The following is a 16,904-nucleotide window of genomic DNA, read 5'->3' as shown; positions in this document are numbered from 1 at the left end:
TAATGGTCTCAAGGCTACTTGTAAACTAATCATCTCCAGGACTGATAGTCACAGGGTAAAAAAACCAACCAACAAGTTTAGGGAAATTTCATGAATCCAGTGAGCTTCAAAACACAAAAAGCTATCTCCTATCTTCAAGCCCTGTAAGTTTTGTTTGCAGTGGTGTGAATTGAACCCAGGGTATTACACATACTAAGCAAATGCTCTACCACTGAGCCACATCCCCAGCCTAACCCATAATGTTTTGAATTTGAAGGTAATAGTGATGTTCATGTTGCTTACAAAAAGAGAACTAGCAAATTAGTTTTGGTTTTTACTTGAAATTCACAAATATAGAATCTAACACTTAAATAAGAAATGTTTGTTTTTTAAATTACTGTACCTGAGGCAGCTAATAGCTGGGAGGAACAGCTCAGAGGTCTTACAGCTGAAAGACAAAATAAATTATTTACAAAAAGCAATACCTTTCAATGTCTGTGTAAAGTGCTCATAAATCCAAATCTAATCTTAAAATTGAAAAATTATACTTACAAAATCTGAGGGCCCATTTTGATGTATTGGGAAGGTTTTTTAAAGTGGAAGTCAAGATGGAAGTCATTTTGAAACCTAAAAAAGAAAAGAACAAAGTATATCCTAGGTTATTTGAGCAATTTGTGGTCTATAATCTCTGATAACCATAGCTAATATAAAACTAGTCTATCTTTTTTCTAATAATGACATTATAATAGCTGTATTGTTATAGTTTTCACACTATTATAAGCACTAACCATAGAATTCTCACAATGACCTAAGAATCAGGCATGATTATTATAGCTTTTTGTGAGACGAGGGAACAGAGACATAGAGGGATTCAGTGACTTGCCCAAAGACCCACAGCTAGTAAGTAGTATAGCTTGGATTTGAACCCAGGCAGTCTAGCTCCAGGTTTGTGCTTTTCTCTTTCAGGCCAAAGAAACAGACTGCTGGACAGGACCATGAAAACAATAGTGTTAATCCCCTGCCTTTGAAGGCTGTGTTGTGATTATATAGAAGGCTTTATGGAATATCTGTATTTTAGGGGTTTACACACTAAAGTTTTCAGAGATTGGGAAGCATCACATTAGGAGCTTACTCTCAATTGCTATTAGAAAAAAATTTTGAAGTTATGTACTTGCTACTTTTTTCTTCAAAAGTTGGTACTATTCCAAAATAATTATAAAGCTAAAAAACATACAAAAAGCCTATATAGTAAAAATATTTAAAATATATGAGGTCCCAAAATGTTAAATTTCCCATTTGTTCCTACAAAACAAATGGGGAAAAAAAAAAAAAAAAAACAGCAAATGGATACAGGATATGAACAGACTGTTAAGAGAAAAGGAAATATAAATGGCTCTTCAATATATGAAAACATCTTCAGTTCTACTTATAAGAGAAATTAAAATTAAAATCACACAGATTTAATTGTCTATAAAATCAGTGAAGAATCAAAAAGTCTTGACATATACTGTGTGGATAAGAGTATGAATAAACACACACTCATATGCCGCCACCAAGGTGTTAACTGTGCAATTCCTAGGCAGGACAATTTGGTAATTACTTGCCAACACTAAAAAAGTTTTAATGTTTTATTTACTCCCAAAATTTTTAAAAAATATATTTATTTTTTTAGTTGTAATTGGACACAATACCTTTATTTTATTTTATTTATTTATTTATTTTTATGTGGTGCTGAGGATCGAATCGAGGGCCTCACAGACACTGGGCGAGTGCTCTACCGCTGAGCCACAACCCCAGCCCCACATCTGACTTTTAATTCGGCAATTCCACTACCATGAATTTACCTTATTGGACATTATATTCATGACTTATGTTGCCACCATAATAGCAAGATTAGAATAACCAACAAAAAGGGCACTAGATAAGTAAATCATGCTACAACCCTATATTATGCACCTGTAAGAGATAAATTATTATGTACCAACACAGAACCATTTCTTTTTTTGGTACCAGGAATTGAATCCAGGGGCGCCTAACCACTGAACCACATCCCTGCCTCTTTTTATATTTTATTTAGAGACAGGATATCAGTAAGTTGCTTAGGGCCTCGCTGAGTTGCTGAAGCTGGTTTTGAACTTGTGATCCTTCTGCCTCAGCCTCCCCGGATGCTGGGATTACACGGATGCTGGGATTACAGGTGCGCACCCAGCGCACAGAACCATTTCTAAGCTATATTATTAAGTGAAGAAAACAGGATACAAAATAGTGTGTATCACATGTTATCAATCATGTTAAAAAAGAAAAAATAGTATGTAATTTCCTTCTATCAATATAAAACATCCTTGGAAGTACAAAGAAAATATTAAAAATAATTTTTAGCAGGAAGGAAGGGGAACTTAAGTGGAAGGAACACTTGTCATTGGATATTTTTTATAATTTCTTAATTTTGAAACATGTTTTAATTTTTAAAAAAATGAGAAGAACTCATGGGATTTGTCAATGAAGGTTATGGTAGCCAACCTCCAAGCTGAACTCCAATAAACTTTCCCTTTTAGTACTCATACCCTTGTATGGTTGGTTGCCTCCCATGCTACACTGCAGTTGGTTTGTTTAAACAAAAGAATATGTCAGAAGTGATGGTATGTCTCTCCTGATATTAGGCTATAGGAAATACTGCAGCTTCAGTCTTAAGTCTTTCTCTCAGATCATTCTGGGGGAAGTCAGATGGCACATCACAAGAAGCCTTATGAGGAGGCTTACATATTGGAAAAACTGATACCTCCTGCCAACAGCCACATGAGTAAGCTTGGAAGTCAATCCTCTAGTGCAGGCAAGCTTTCAGATGACTACAGCTCTAGCCAACATGCTGATAGCATCTCATAAGAAACTTGTTAGGGAGCTGGGGATGTGGCTCAAGCGGTAGCACGCTTGCCTGGCATGCGTGCGGCCCGGATTCGATCCTCAGCACCACATACAAACAAAGATGTTGTGTCCACCGAAAACTAAAAAAAGAATAAATATTTTAAAAAATTCTCTCTCTCTCAAAAGAAAAAAGTTAAAAAAAAAGAAATTCGTTAGTCAGAACAACCCAGCTAAGTCACTCCATATTCTTGACTTGAAGAAATTGTATGAGAACAAATACTGTTTTAAACTGTTAAACGTGGTAGTACTTTGATACTTAACAACAGATAATATAAAAACCTTAAGGTTTAAAAGGCATATGCCTTATGGCTTTCAAAAAGGAAAAAAAAAAATCACATGTTCCAAACATATGGACTGGAAAAAGATGGAGGAGTCCAAGCTCTAGCTAGGCTCACCAGCCTAGAGAATATTCCAGGGATTCTGGCCATGGAAACTCAAAAGAGGCCATGAGATGACTACCTTCATTTCTAGAAGCTACTTACAATACCATAGAGCCTGGGATAAATTCCCTTAAGTAGGCCCATTTTGAAATAAAATCCATGAAAATAACCCAAGAAGTATTAAAAACAAAAGGGGGAACCTTGCTTTAAGAGATGTCAAAACTTTTTATAAAGCACTAGTAATGAAAATAGAGCAAGTTCTAGCACAGGAATGAATGAAACTATCAACAGAACAGGATGTAGCAAGTTTAGAAGCATACCCATGTATAAGAGAATTTAGTATCCAAATACAGCATTTCAACTAAGTAGAAGAAAAATGAATTATCCAAAAAAATTGTAGGGAAAATGGCTAACCATTTGGGAAAAAATTGCATTCATAGCTCACATCATAAGTACAAAAGGGGCTGGGGTTGTGGCTCAGCAGTAGAGTGTTCGGCTAGCACGTGTAAGGCCCTGGGTTCGATCCTCAGCACCACATTAAAATAAATAAATAATAAAGGGATTGTGTCCAACTACAACTAATAAAATAAATATTAAAAGAAATTAGTACAGGGCTGGAGATATAGCTCAGTTGGTAAAGTGCTTGCCTCGCATGCACAAGGCCCTGGGTTCAATCCCCAGCACCACACACACACACACACACACACACACAAATAAATAAACAAATAAAAAGTACAAAAGAATGCAAGATGGATTAAAGATTTAAATATATTTTTGCAACTATAAAAGTGCCGGGAAAAAACACCAGTAGATAATCTTAGATAGGAAAGGGATTCCAATCTCTTGCACAAAACCCAGAAGCCATAATGGAAAACAATAATTAATAGATCTGATTATATAAACATTTAAAATACATACATAGCAAAAGATACTAAACTCAAGTTAAAAGGCAAACAATAGATTCAGAGAAAATATTTGTAATATGTACAACAGAAAGGATTAATATTCATAATTCACAAAAAACTTGTTTCAAATTATAGAAAAACAAAATCTATAATGGAATATGTAGTTTTTAACTCCAGTATGCCTTTTACCCCATTACATAGTTGCTATATTTGCTTTACGTGGGATTGAATTCAGTCCAACTTCAGGATTTAACCCATCAGTACAATCTCATTCTCTATACCCCGACCAATGGTTCAGGTAACTAAGGTCTAAAACTGTGCATGATATTGCCTTGGCCACTGGTATTGATAGCGGACAGTTTAATCAGCCTAACATTAAGTCTTCCCCCTGGAATTCTAGAACATATATCTTTCCTTTTGATGTTTCAAATAGCTACAGTACTATGAAAACACGAACAATACTAGCCTTGGAAAGAGCTAACTCCACAAAGAACAGAGCCAAGAATTTGAAGGAAAAAAACTTGGAACCCTGGTCGGATCCTATCTGAAACCTTCCTCTATTGTGTTTTTAGTTCTGTAAGCCAATAAAAACCCCTTTAATCAAGTTGACTTAAATTTTCTGAAAGATCCCTTCCTAATGCACAGATCAAAAGCAAAAAGGAGCAAATGAGAAACTCAGAAGAAATTAAAATATCAAGGGCTGGGAGTTGTATTCACCTGGCGTGTGTTGTGAGGTCCTGGTTTTGATTCTCAGGACCCCCCAAAATGAAAGGTAAAGCAAATAAAATAAAAACAGTTCCCTCTCACTAACAATAAAATCTTTAAAAAAAAATTAAAGCAAGGTATCATTTCAGATTTATCAGATTGGCAAGTACTAAATATATGGTTAATACAAAATTCTGGTAAGAATAGTTCTAACCACTTTCTTATTTTATTTGACAGAAGTATAAACTGCTAAGACCTTTTTGGAAGGCAATTTTATAGCTATTTGTCAAAATTAAAATTGTAAATTTCCGAGTTCAAAAACAACTCTTATTCGTCTCTAACCTCTGGAAATATTCAAAATGCATGTGTTCCACACATAGGTCTCAAGCTTATAGGAATACTCAAGATGTTCACTGTAGCACTGCTTACATTTGTGAAAAACTGGAACTAATCTAATGCACATCAATAGGAAATATTTAAATTATCATAAGCTTAACTTGAGATACTGTAAGGTGGTTGGAAAGAAAAATGAAACATACATATACATTATGTATATGTTGGAAAGATGTCCATAACATATATTAAATGAAAAAGAAAGCTTCATGGGGCTGGGGATATAGCTCAGTTGGTAGACTACTTGCCTTGCATGCACAAGGCCTTGGGTTCAATCCCCAGCAACACACACACATAAAAAAAAGAAAGCTGCAGAACAAATGTAGAGTGAGACTCCATTTTGTGCCAGAAAAAAAAAAAAAATCCATAAACCTGAATCTCTATATGGAAGGAATAAAGAGGTATTATTTTTTTCTTTTCTTTTTTTTTTTTTTTTGCTGCTCAGGAGTGTGGAAATCCGGGGCCTCCCCTACCACTGAGCTACACCCTTAGCTCCAGTTTTTACATTTTTAAAGAGCTGTAAACAAAACAAAAAATATATAGCAGAGACCAAAGTGGACTCACAAAACCCAAACTACTTATTGTTTGGCCCTTCCAAAAAAAGGTTTGCAACCCCTGATCTAAATAGGCCCTGCATGCAATAAGGTTCAAAACAGAGTACTATGTGGGCACAAGGCAGGCTCAGAACTGGAAATTATCTTTTGGCATAAAGAATACTTTTTGTGCCAGGGTCCTGTAATCCCAGCGGCTCGGTAGGCTGAGACAGGAGGATCACGAGTTCAGAGAAGCGCTAAGCAACTCTGTGAGACCCTGTTTCTTTCTTTCTTTCTTTTTTTTAAACTTTATTTCAGTTGTAAATGGACACAATACCTTTATTTTATTTATTTATGTGGTGCCTCACACAGGCGAGGCAAGTGCTCTATCGCTGAGCTACAGGGCTCCCCCACCCCGTTTCTAAATACAATACAAAAAGAGAAAAAGGGGCTGGGAATGTGGGTCAGTGGCCGAGTGCCCCTGAGTTCAATCCCTGGTATCCGCCCTCCCCCACCGCCCGCAAAACAAAAAAAAAAAGAATCCTTTTTGCAATTTATGAGAAGTGGTTACCAGTTTCTGCTTAAAATGCTCCCAGTGATGGAGGACTCCGAGCTTTAAAACAGAAAAGGCTCTCCTTTCTTTCCATACATCTCATTTAAGTCTCAACTTGCCTGCCATTTGTTTCCTTTCTTGTATAAGAGTCAATCTGGTGAGTAGTGAAGTTCAGCTTTTTATGTCTAAATCCTGGCTTTGCCAAAGACCAGAAAGTTTGCATAATCTAAGCCTCCTTTTTATGTCTAAATCCTGGCTTTGCCAAAGACCAGAAAGTTTGCATAATTTCATTTTCAACTAGAAAATGAAAATAATTTTGGGATTATGAGGATTAAATAAAATGGTGCCTGGAGCAAGATAGATCCTCAGTATTATGTTTAAAAAAAAAAAAAAGTCACTTTATTCTAGGACCGGAGCCCATCTTTCAACACAAAACAGCTATCGTGCAATGCAGAGTTCTTAATTAAATGTAGACTTAGGCTCTAGTCCTGTTTCTACCACCTGTGGCCATGGACGAACCCACTCTGATTGGTCCGGGTTTGTTTCTTCACCAGTAAAGTTCGGGATAGGGGTGGGGGGCAGAAGGGGGATGAGTGACCAGATGATCGCCAGGTCCCTTCAAGATTAGAAAGTGCCCCTGAGCACTGGGTCACCAAGCAGGACGGCCAGTCCCCCCTTTAAGAGCAGACATCAGGGTAAACCCATGGCGCCGTTCTGAATCTCAACAGCCTCTAACTTGGCTACAAGTAAAGAATTGAAACAACAACAAACACTCAAACGCAGCCCAGCGTTTTAGGCACACACTAATGCAGTTAGTTAACCTGCGGTGATAAATTAAGACCGGTGACAGTGCCGCTCCGAGCTACTGCTATAGCGCGATTCCCAGTCACTGCCTATGCGCTGCGCACTGTCGGCCCGGTCGGAAGACCTCTCTCCGGCTTGTCCATTTTCTACTCTTCCAGGGAGGAGAAGGGGCCGCGGACACTGGCGCAGCGAGTGTTCTCTGTTCCCGCAAGCAAAGAAGTGGGATCTGCTTGGGGGCGACAGGAAAAATAAAAAGCCAAACAGGCCGAATATCCGGTGCAGTGCACAGTCTCACCTCAGTCCGCTTCCGTGCGGGATCTCACTCCCGCCGAGGTTCAGTCCCGAGTGCCGAGACCTAGAGGGACCGAGGCGTAGACCCGTCTTAGAAAGGACCCCTCACCCCCGCCAGCAAGAGTTGCCGACCTTGCGGACTGCCCGCCAGCCGCCTGACTAAAAAACCCGGCGCTCCGCCCCCTCTTCCTAGGACCTTCGTCCTTGGGCAGAGAAAGCATCCCTTTTGGCCCTGTGAGCCGGGAGGGAAGGGCAGTGTTAAGGGGCTGGTAGCAACTCAGCGCCTGGGTTTTAGTCAGGCAGTACGTCGGGCGCCTGGCCAGTTAGACTGTAGGAAAAAGTGGTCTGCTCTTGCCGCTGGAGATAGAAGCGCTCTCTACTTTCGTCCTCTCCTGTTCAAGATGGTGGCCTCCCGAGCAATTGGCAGCCTCAACCGCTTCAACGCCTTCAGGATCCTCCGCTCCCGAGGTGAGACCTGGCTGAGGGCACCTGGGAATCTCGGATAGAACTCCTGCAGGAACTGGAGCGGCTAAGAGCTGCGCCTGTCCCTCGCTGCCGCCTGTCCACTCCCGCCGAGTGACCCCTTCTGCCTGGGCATACTGTCCTGGAACCCCTTTTCCTGTGTCCTTGAGAAGGGACTGTCACTAACTCTCACAGCTCCCAAGTCCTGCAGCGATTTCAGGCTCCGTAACTCCCAGCATTTCTGAGCCCTTTCCACCCACTCTGGCTCTTTCCGCAGGTCTCCCGAGTAGCACTACTGGGCTCACGCCCTTCTTGTTTTTATTTATTGTTGGCCTGGGCCTGACACAGATCTGGAGGATCAGGACCCAGTCTGTCTCATCGTTGAGGCCTCACAGCACCTTGGCTTGCAACAAGAGGTGTCTTACAAGCTTCTCGGATGAAACTGGCCAGCCTTGGAGATCCCTGCCATTCCCTGCTCCTTCCTAAGAACCATTTTTGTACTTAAATGGGTAGCTGAACTCTTGAAGTTTCAATAATTCCTGTGTGAACATGTAGTATGTGGAAACGCGAGGTTTTGCACCTTGACACATTTTAAGCATATGCAAATAACTTGAGTCCTAATAAATAAAACTTTACATAATTTTAAGAACTATATCTAATTTCGTTTCTGCTGTATTAAGTATATTATCTTTTTTCCTCCTGAAAATCAGCAGTAAATCTGTCAAAGAGGGTAGCTCTAGAAATCCTGTCATTTTTCTTCTGTTCCAAATCTGTGAGGTCCAACATGACTTCACTGCATGTTTCACTTAATACCACTTACTTAATTATGAACTTTTGCTTTAATTTGTAATATGAATTCTCTCCTTCCTGCTGAACCAGTGGGTAGTGTTTTTGTTTTTGTTTTTGTTTTTTAAGACAGGTAGCTGGAGTCTCCCTTAACTGCAAGGGATTAATTAAATGATTGAATCTTTTTCTTCTTTATTATTATTTTTTTAAGCAGGCATTTAATTCCCTAGCTTTTTATTTTTATTTTTTTAATTTTTTATTGTTGGCTGTTCAAAACATTACATAGTTCCTGATATATCATATTTCACAATTTGATTCAAGTGGGTTATGAGCTCCCATTTTCTTCTTTATTTTTTCAGCCTATTTTTAATCTCCATAGGATACTTATCATACCAATCATACCAATCATAATATCACTACATTACAAAAAAATGAAATGCTGTAAAGACTAGAGAAAGAGATTAAGAAAAAGGAATCATCTATTGTCTTACTACTCACATTCCTCCCGTTAGCATTTGATTGCATTTTCACTTCATATTTTTCCTTATTTTCCACATATGTCATTTAACACTTTTGAAAAATCATATTTTTGAATTTGCTCCTGCAAAATTTGTAAGGCATTTCTTATAGATTGGCACTAATGTAGTAGTCAGGCCACATGGTTTCCGATCACTAGTTGTGTTACTTTGGACAAATAACCTTAATCAAAGTGAGCTTTATTTTCTTATCTGTCAAATGAATGATTGAGACTGTAAACTTTCTTTAGCATTGAGAAGTAGAGTGACAGAACAATTAAAAGCATTAAACATGTGGTCTGACTTCTGGGTTTGAAACTGTCACTTTACCTTGGGGTGACCTTGTACAATTAATTTCTATATCTTTTCTCATTTTTAAAATGGGAGAATAGTTCTACTTTGTGAGGTTATGAAGGTATAAAGCAGTTTATCTTGAAGTAAATGCTCAGTAAATGTTCACTATTAATAACTGTTTTCAACCCTGGAGAACTATAATTCTGTACATCCAAGAATCCTCAATTTATTGCATTTAACATGTGTGATAAAAAAACAGCTTAATCTTTCTATATTTTCTCTATAGAAATTTATGTGCATATATTTTGCATTGTTTCCACCAATAAGAAAATATGTTTCGTGATAGTTACTGCTTTTTTCTTTTTTGTTTTTAATATTTATTTTTAGTTGTAGTTGAACACAATACCTTTATTTCACTTATTTATTTTGATGTGGTGCTGAGGATCGAACCCAAGGTCTCGCACATGTGAGGCAAGCGCTCTACCCCTGAGCCACAATCCCAGCCCAGTTACTGCTTTTTTCGATAGCAATTTATAAATTTTGGAAAATTATCTTTAAAATTACCTATACACCTGGATTACCATTTTTAGACAACAGATTATTGTTCCTTTACCTTGAATGTGTGTGCCAATGCATTGTACAGACTTTGTTAAAAAATACATATTTTTTTAGTTGTAGGTGGACATAATACCTTTATTTTATTTTTATGTGGCACTGAGGATCAAACCCAGTGCCTCACTTGTGCCAGGCGAGTGCTCTATTACTGAGTCACAGCCCCTGCATTACAGAGACTTTTTATGAGACTATAACATTTGCTGGGAAATGATTGAACTCTCTTGGAACTGACTTGTAATTCTTGAAGTTTTAGTGCACTCGTGCTCTACAAGTGCTAGAATTCTGACTATAACTATGAAATGAAAATCACATCTTGACCATGTTTCTAATTCCTACTCCTTCTCAATCTAAATTCCTAATTATGTCAGTAATAAGTTTCAGAGGTTCTCAATTAGAGAGAAATGTGATGTAGTGTTTTTTAATTTGAGACTCACTTTCTTAATCCCATTTCTTCTCTCAAGGTTGAATTTTGAGGAAAGCTGTTGTTAAAAGGAGAATAACATTTTCAAATTCGAAATTTGTGTCAGTACAATTCAGCTGTCTCCACTGATTGTAGCTCACGTGATCTTTATATATTCACTTGAGTTACATATAAAGATGACTAAAAAGTAGGACAAAGGTTTCTCTTTTACTGGCACAGCAGATGTAGGCTAAAGTTCATCCGGCTGCTAGAGTAAGCTTTGCTATTATGCATTGGTAAGGACAGATTCCAAAAACAAAGTTACTTTGTACTTCAACTTGATTTAGTTCAGTATGGTTTGGAATTCTTTTCTAAATATATTTGTGCATTTATAGATTTTCTCTTTTTGTTCCTATTTTAAAGAGGTTTTATGTAAGTGTGTGGGTGTGTTTACAGGAAAGGAGGGTTAGTTGGCAAGAGTTAAAATGACTTAAACTATAGGTCAATGCATACCTCCCTGTTAGCTCAAATATTTGATCTTTAAAATTGCAATCCATGCTTGCTCTTAGTTTCTCTTCTTTTCTTTTTTCCTTAAGCACTTCTGATGTACTTATTTACATATTCATGTTTCTTGGATTTTCTCCTTCTACCTTGCCTGTCCCAAACTATTCTCCCAGTCAGTCGGTTCTTGCTCTGCCCTGTTCTAGATGGAATGGCTTATCCCCTGCTTCCCTTCCCACTAGAATTTCTACTTTACAAGCAAACTTCTTTTTGATTCTGGATTGATTGTCATGTTTTCATTTATCTATATTGAGCAGGAACTGATTTTTCCTAGATATCATATCCTCTGTTGCCCTGGAATGTAATCTCCACCAAGACAGGTTTTTTGTTTGTTTGTTTGTTTTCTACCTTTTTACTTCAAGTTCCTAGAACAGTGCATGTTAGGTCACAGTAGATTTTTTTGAATGATGTGTTGCTGGAAGGGATCATAATTTAGTTAACAGAACACCTGCTATAGCTGCGCAATTAGAGAACAATCAGTAAATGATAAAGGTAAAAAAGCAAGAAGACAGCAGTTTGCAGTTGCTCATGCCTATGATCCCCACAATTCGGGAGGCTAAGGCAAGAGAATCACAAGTTTGAGGCCATCCTGGGCAACTTAAAAAGACCCCATCTCAAAATAAATAGAAAAGGGCTGGGGGGATAGGTTAGTGGTAAAGCACCCCTGGATTTGATTCCTAGCACACACAAAAACAACAACAAAAACAAATTGGGCAGGGAGCAATTGTAGTTGTATAGTTGAAATCTGAAGGTGAGGTTTGTGGAAAATATTGAAACCACGATGCAAATACAAAGAAGGAAAATTGATAAATACAAATGACACAGATTTCAAATGGTAGAGAAGCAGAGGGGAAGCATGTCATTAGTGAAACAGGCACTGAATGAAAATGATGGCTGGCTTCTCCTATCTTAAAACACTGAAATTCACCCAGAGACTTGTTCATGATCACCCAGGTAGTAAATAAACCTAGTAGTTGAACCCATTCTTTGTCTTTGTACTAAGAGGGCTGATTTGGATTGCTTAGAAAACAAATGCAGGGCTGGGGATGTGGCTCGATCGGTAGCGTGCTCTCTTGGCATGCGTGCGACCCGGGTTCGATCCTCAGCGCCACATACAAACAAAGATGTTGTGTCCACCGAAAACTAAAAAATAAATATTAAAAAATTCTTTCTCTCTCTCTCTCTCTCTCTCTCTCTCTCTCTCTCTCTTTAGAAAAAAGAAAACAAAACAAATGCAGACAGAGAACCTGAGATCACCCTACTCTGGTTCTGGGGCCAGATATAGTTTTCTCAGTAATATGTTATATTGCCTTTCAAGACCTATATAAAGCTGCTATTTTCTGTCCCTTCCTTCCTCTTCCCTTCCCTTTTCTTCCTTTCCCTTTCCCTTCCTTTAAAAAATTGAAAGATGGAGGAAAAAGCTGATAGAAGCAAGAGCCTTGGCTAAATACTGATGTTCCTCCCCATTCTACCCACCATTAGGTTCTCCAAATCAGTGGTTCCCACATATTCAATGAAAAATTAGAATTCAATGAAAATAGAAATAAACAAGCATTAGTACTAATAATTTAAAAAATAATAATAATGGGGGGCCAAGGATGTGGCCCAGTGGTAGAGTACTTGCCTAGCATGCAGGAGGCCCTGGATTTGATACCCAGCATTAAAAAAAAAAAAGAAGAAGAAGTAGAAAAGAAATAATACATGAAGAAAGCTAGAATAATTAGAAGATGAAGGAACCACTGGATATATTATTAAAGCATTAGTTCTGTTATATTTGATATCGTTGTAAGACGTATGCCTTTTCCTGGGTGTGTTTCATGTGTACAGCTGCTCAGCTGCTAATCAGTTAAGGGATGGTTTGTTTTTATTTTTGGAACCAAAGAGAAAACTTTCTCTCGTAAGACTACAGCAAGATTTGAAAGATACAGGGAGGAAAAAGGAGTATAGCATTAAAGAGGCACATAGGAGAAATGGTTTAAAGTAAACCATGAATGAAAGACAAGGGAAGAAAGGTTTTTTTGAAGGCGACTGGAAATTGTTATTGTTAGGTCGCTGCCACCGACCGACCTAACAGTTATTAAGAGATGTTGACACTGGGTGTCCTCCAGAACAACTTGGTTACGACAGAGAGCAATCCACCAACCGACCTAACAGTTATTAAGAGATGTTGACACTGGGTGTCCTCCAGAACAACTTGGTTACCACAGAGAGCAAGATGTTTGGATGAGAGCAGAATAAAAGTGACCCTTAATGGTAAAAAGAGAAAGAGGAATGCCCAGAACAAATTTGCCTAGAATTCCCCAATATTCCTTACCTTCTCTGTTAGAGTCCAAATTGAAAGGCCCCCCACGAACCAAAAGATCACATCAGCATTGTTATTATGGAAAAACCCAGTCCTGGTGTATGAGAAGGGACCATGTGACTGAAGAAAGAAGCAGATAGATCCAGGATTGCACAAAGTACAATTTATTGGGGACTTAATTTTCAGAAGTGTGCTTGGGCTGCAGCACAACAGGTCAATAAATCTCATTCCCAAGGTAGGAGGAAGAATTTCTTTTGGTGAGGTGCAATGCTGGAGATCAAACCCAGGACTTCAAGCTTGCTAGGCCACTGAGCTACATCCCCAGACCTAGGAAGATGGAATTTGTATGCTAAGCTAGTCAGAGTTGGGCCACCAACCAGCATGTACCTGGTCTTCCTCAAAAACTATTAATATGTCCATTGTCAGTGAAGAAACAGTCTGGGCATCAGTGGCCAGTACAACACACTCAGCTGACTATTTTAACCATTTTGTTTGTCCTATAGGGTTTGGGGTGGTTGCCATTTTATCCTGATAAGCAAAATGGTGGTTACAACCAGGATGGCTATAAGTCATATCAAGATAGATCTCTATATCATCATGCTGGAGAAACTAAACTAGAGAAGAGATTAAGAAGGAGAGAACAGAGCTGGTCTTTGTTATCCAAAATGTGGGAATATTCTTGGTGGAGTACAGTATAGACATTTTCAGTTAGAAATACTTATAATAGCAAAGTGTGATATGGAATGTTTCATTTATAGTAGCCATTGTTTCCCCTTGATATTACTTTTGATAACACCATAAAGTCTATCTTTCCATAAAAATGTAAGTAGATGTGGCTGGAAAGCATAGTTAGGATATATTTGGAGTACATTTGGAACTGACTTTAAGGATTGCTTTGTAGTTTACTTATTACTTACTGTATTAATTTCTTATAACTGCTGTAATCATCACAAGCTTAGTATCTAAAGCAGTAAAAATTTATTATCTTATAGTTAAAGAGATCAGAAGTCCATAATGGGCCTCATCAGGCTAAAATCAATGGTGTGGACAGAGCTCTGGTCATTGTGGATGCTGTAAGGGAAAATCAGTTACTTTACCTTTTCTAGCTTCAAGAAGCTGCCTGCATTCTTAACTTTTTGCTCACTTCCTTCCTTCTTCCAATATCCTGGGGCCAAGACATTCTCTCACTGTTATCTCTCTGATTCTGTTCACCTCTCTCTTCCTTTTGTGATTACACTAAACCCACTGGGATAATCCATGATACTCTTCCTATATAGGTCAACTGATGAGCAATCAATTCCATTTGCAACTTCAATCCCTCTTTGCCATGTAACCTAATATATTCACAGCTTCTGGGGATGTGTCATCTTTGGCAGGGGGAGAGGGGATATTCTCTTACCTACCTTATTTAGTATCTGAGTAATCACATGACCTGATAATTGAAATGAAAAAGATGTAGTAGTAGTCACAATGATGGTCTAGACTACATTGTTCTGATTGGGGGTGGGTGGTTGTTACCGAAAATTCCAGCTTTGCTGTATCTGAGGGTACTAAAGAAATCCTGTTTTGCACAGTAATTAATTTTGAAATGCCCTTTCCTTACAGGTTGTAGTTGCCGCCACTTTTCAGGGTCTTCTGCTTTGCTGGGTAAGTTTAATTTCTTGTGGTCATACTTATATTGCTTCTTAGATTATTTTGTAGTAAACATATTTACTAATAAATTTTCTTGTCTTTTTTAGCTAGAACCCATGTTAACTATGGCGTCAAAGGGAATGTGGCAGTTATTCGACTTAACTCACCCAATTCAAAGGTACCTAATTTAACTTTCTGCAGTTATTTCTACTAACTACATCTGCTGATCTAATCCTGAGTGGAAAGTAATCTACCAATCTGGCAATAATCCTGTCACATGGATTAATAATGTTGATGGTTAAAGTTTGACAGATTGCCCCATGAAGGTAGTTTTCTGAAGCAGATATTCTCATATAAGAATTCCTTCTTGTTGACTCTGTCAGATTGATATTGAGGATTAATGAGACTAGCCTTCTGTTTACAGTGTAGAATAAGGATGTGACTTATTAGATCAGAACCAAAGTATAAGCTTTGTTTATAAGAATTGAAACTCACTGCCCATCTTAAATATGAGTTTATTGGATCCACTTTCTTTATTACCTGCATTGGTCATTATTCATAGTACATTGGCTGGTTAAATGTGGGCACTTGGCTGTTAAGCTTCTTGGAATCTGAATGACTCCATGCAACTCAAATATTAGAAATCAAGTTCTTTTCAAAGAACCTCTTTTGTGTCTGGCAACTTCAACAAGGCATGCAGTATTACTCCAGTCTTTTGCCAAGAAGAGCTTTAATGCAGGAACCCATGCTTTTCCCCCATCTCAAAATGGTGTAAAGCTTTCATACTTTAAAAATCTTATGACCAGAGGCCTAGATGAAAGCACTTGACCCTATCACTAGAGTAAATCTTAGCACCCACTAAACAATGATTCAAGTTTAAGGTATTTTTTTCAGAATTTTCTCATTGAATATTTTTCTGAACACAATACATGCTGGTGATAGAAAATTTTAAAACTACAAAAAATTATGAAGAAAAAAATAATAATCATTCATAATCCAAACCCAAAGATAACTACATTTAATCCACTTTTAATAAATAATATTTATAAAGCTAAGATCACACTGTGTGTCTGATTTTGATTTCCTTTTTTCCTTAATATTATACAGATTTTTCCCTGCCAATAAATGTTTGTAAATTTATTTGTAGCTTACATGTGATTCAAACTCTTAGGAGTATGATTTAGATTTCCCCTCCTGTTTTTAAAGGAAGGGGTGCTAGTACTTGGCCAAAGGTGCCTGAATAGAAAACTACTGGGTTTGTTTTCTGCTTCTCCTTCTTCCTTATAACAAAAACGTTTGATGGTAATATTAGACATCTGGTATTTCAAATTTAAACCCTTAGGTTTATTTCCCTTGGCAGGTAAATACACTGAATAAAGAAGTACAAACAGAGTTCATGGAAGTAATGAATGAAATCTGGGCCAGTGATCAAATCAAAAGTGCCGTCCTCATCTCATCAAAGCCAGGCTGCTTTGTTGCAGGTGCTGATATCAAGTAAGTTTTAGGAAACTTTAAGTTGTCTTTTATCTTGAACATTTATTATTAGGCCTAATAATTCCTCCTTTTGAAAGAAGGTAGAAGTAAGTTTTCTGAAAACTTTTTTATGTTATTTTTGTGAGCATAGCAAGACTGACAAAAATCGAGGGGCTTATTGCTAAATCATGTAAAAATAAATGTAGTCTTTTCCTACAACATTATTATTGTAACAGATTTTTTAAAAAATCATTGGGGGAGACCTGGCATGGTAAGGCACACCTGAAATCCCAGCATCTCCAGAGGCTGAGGCAGGAGGATTGAAAATTCAAAGCCAGCCTCAGTAACTCAGTGAGGCCCTAAGCAACTTAGGAATACTCTGTCTCAAAAAATAAAAAA

At 37.8% G+C, this 16,904-nt stretch overlaps 2 protein-coding genes across 2 annotated transcripts in view; one reads left to right on the top strand and one right to left on the bottom strand.

Annotated features, from left to right (window-relative positions):
- Nucleotides 1–7,636, bottom strand: part of Hadhb (hydroxyacyl-CoA dehydrogenase trifunctional multienzyme complex subunit beta) — a 39,730-nt gene extending 32,094 nt beyond the window's left edge. The window contains exons 1-3 of the mRNA XM_046441417.2: nucleotides 7,470–7,636; nucleotides 532–606; nucleotides 383–427 (exon numbers count right to left, since the gene is read on the bottom strand). Of these exons, the coding sequence (XP_046297373.1) occupies nucleotides 383–427; nucleotides 532–598 (112 nt within the window). The 5' untranslated portion in view covers nucleotides 599–606; nucleotides 7,470–7,636. The remainder of the gene's footprint in view (nucleotides 1–382; nucleotides 428–531; nucleotides 607–7,469) is intronic.
- A 44-nt stretch (nucleotides 7,637–7,680) lies between these two features.
- Hadha (hydroxyacyl-CoA dehydrogenase trifunctional multienzyme complex subunit alpha) overlaps nucleotides 7,681–16,904 on the top strand; it is a 41,780-nt gene continuing 32,556 nt past the window's right edge. The window contains exons 1-4 of the mRNA XM_046441416.2: nucleotides 7,681–7,933; nucleotides 15,006–15,047; nucleotides 15,140–15,210; nucleotides 16,393–16,526. Coding sequence (XP_046297372.1) covers nucleotides 7,867–7,933; nucleotides 15,006–15,047; nucleotides 15,140–15,210; nucleotides 16,393–16,526 — 314 coding nt within the window. The 5' untranslated portion in view covers nucleotides 7,681–7,866. The remainder of the gene's footprint in view (nucleotides 7,934–15,005; nucleotides 15,048–15,139; nucleotides 15,211–16,392; nucleotides 16,527–16,904) is intronic.

The sequence above is a fragment of the Marmota monax genome, unplaced genomic scaffold (assembly GCF_021218885.2).
Source record: "Marmota monax isolate L192 unplaced genomic scaffold, Marmota_monax_Labrador192_F-V1.1 WCK01_AAM20220418_F8-fsc00010, whole genome shotgun sequence".
Lineage (NCBI taxonomy): Eukaryota > Metazoa > Chordata > Mammalia > Rodentia > Sciuridae > Marmota > Marmota monax.
The sequence above is the reverse complement of the archived record's forward strand: the minus strand, read 5'-3'. Positions and strand labels throughout refer to the sequence as shown.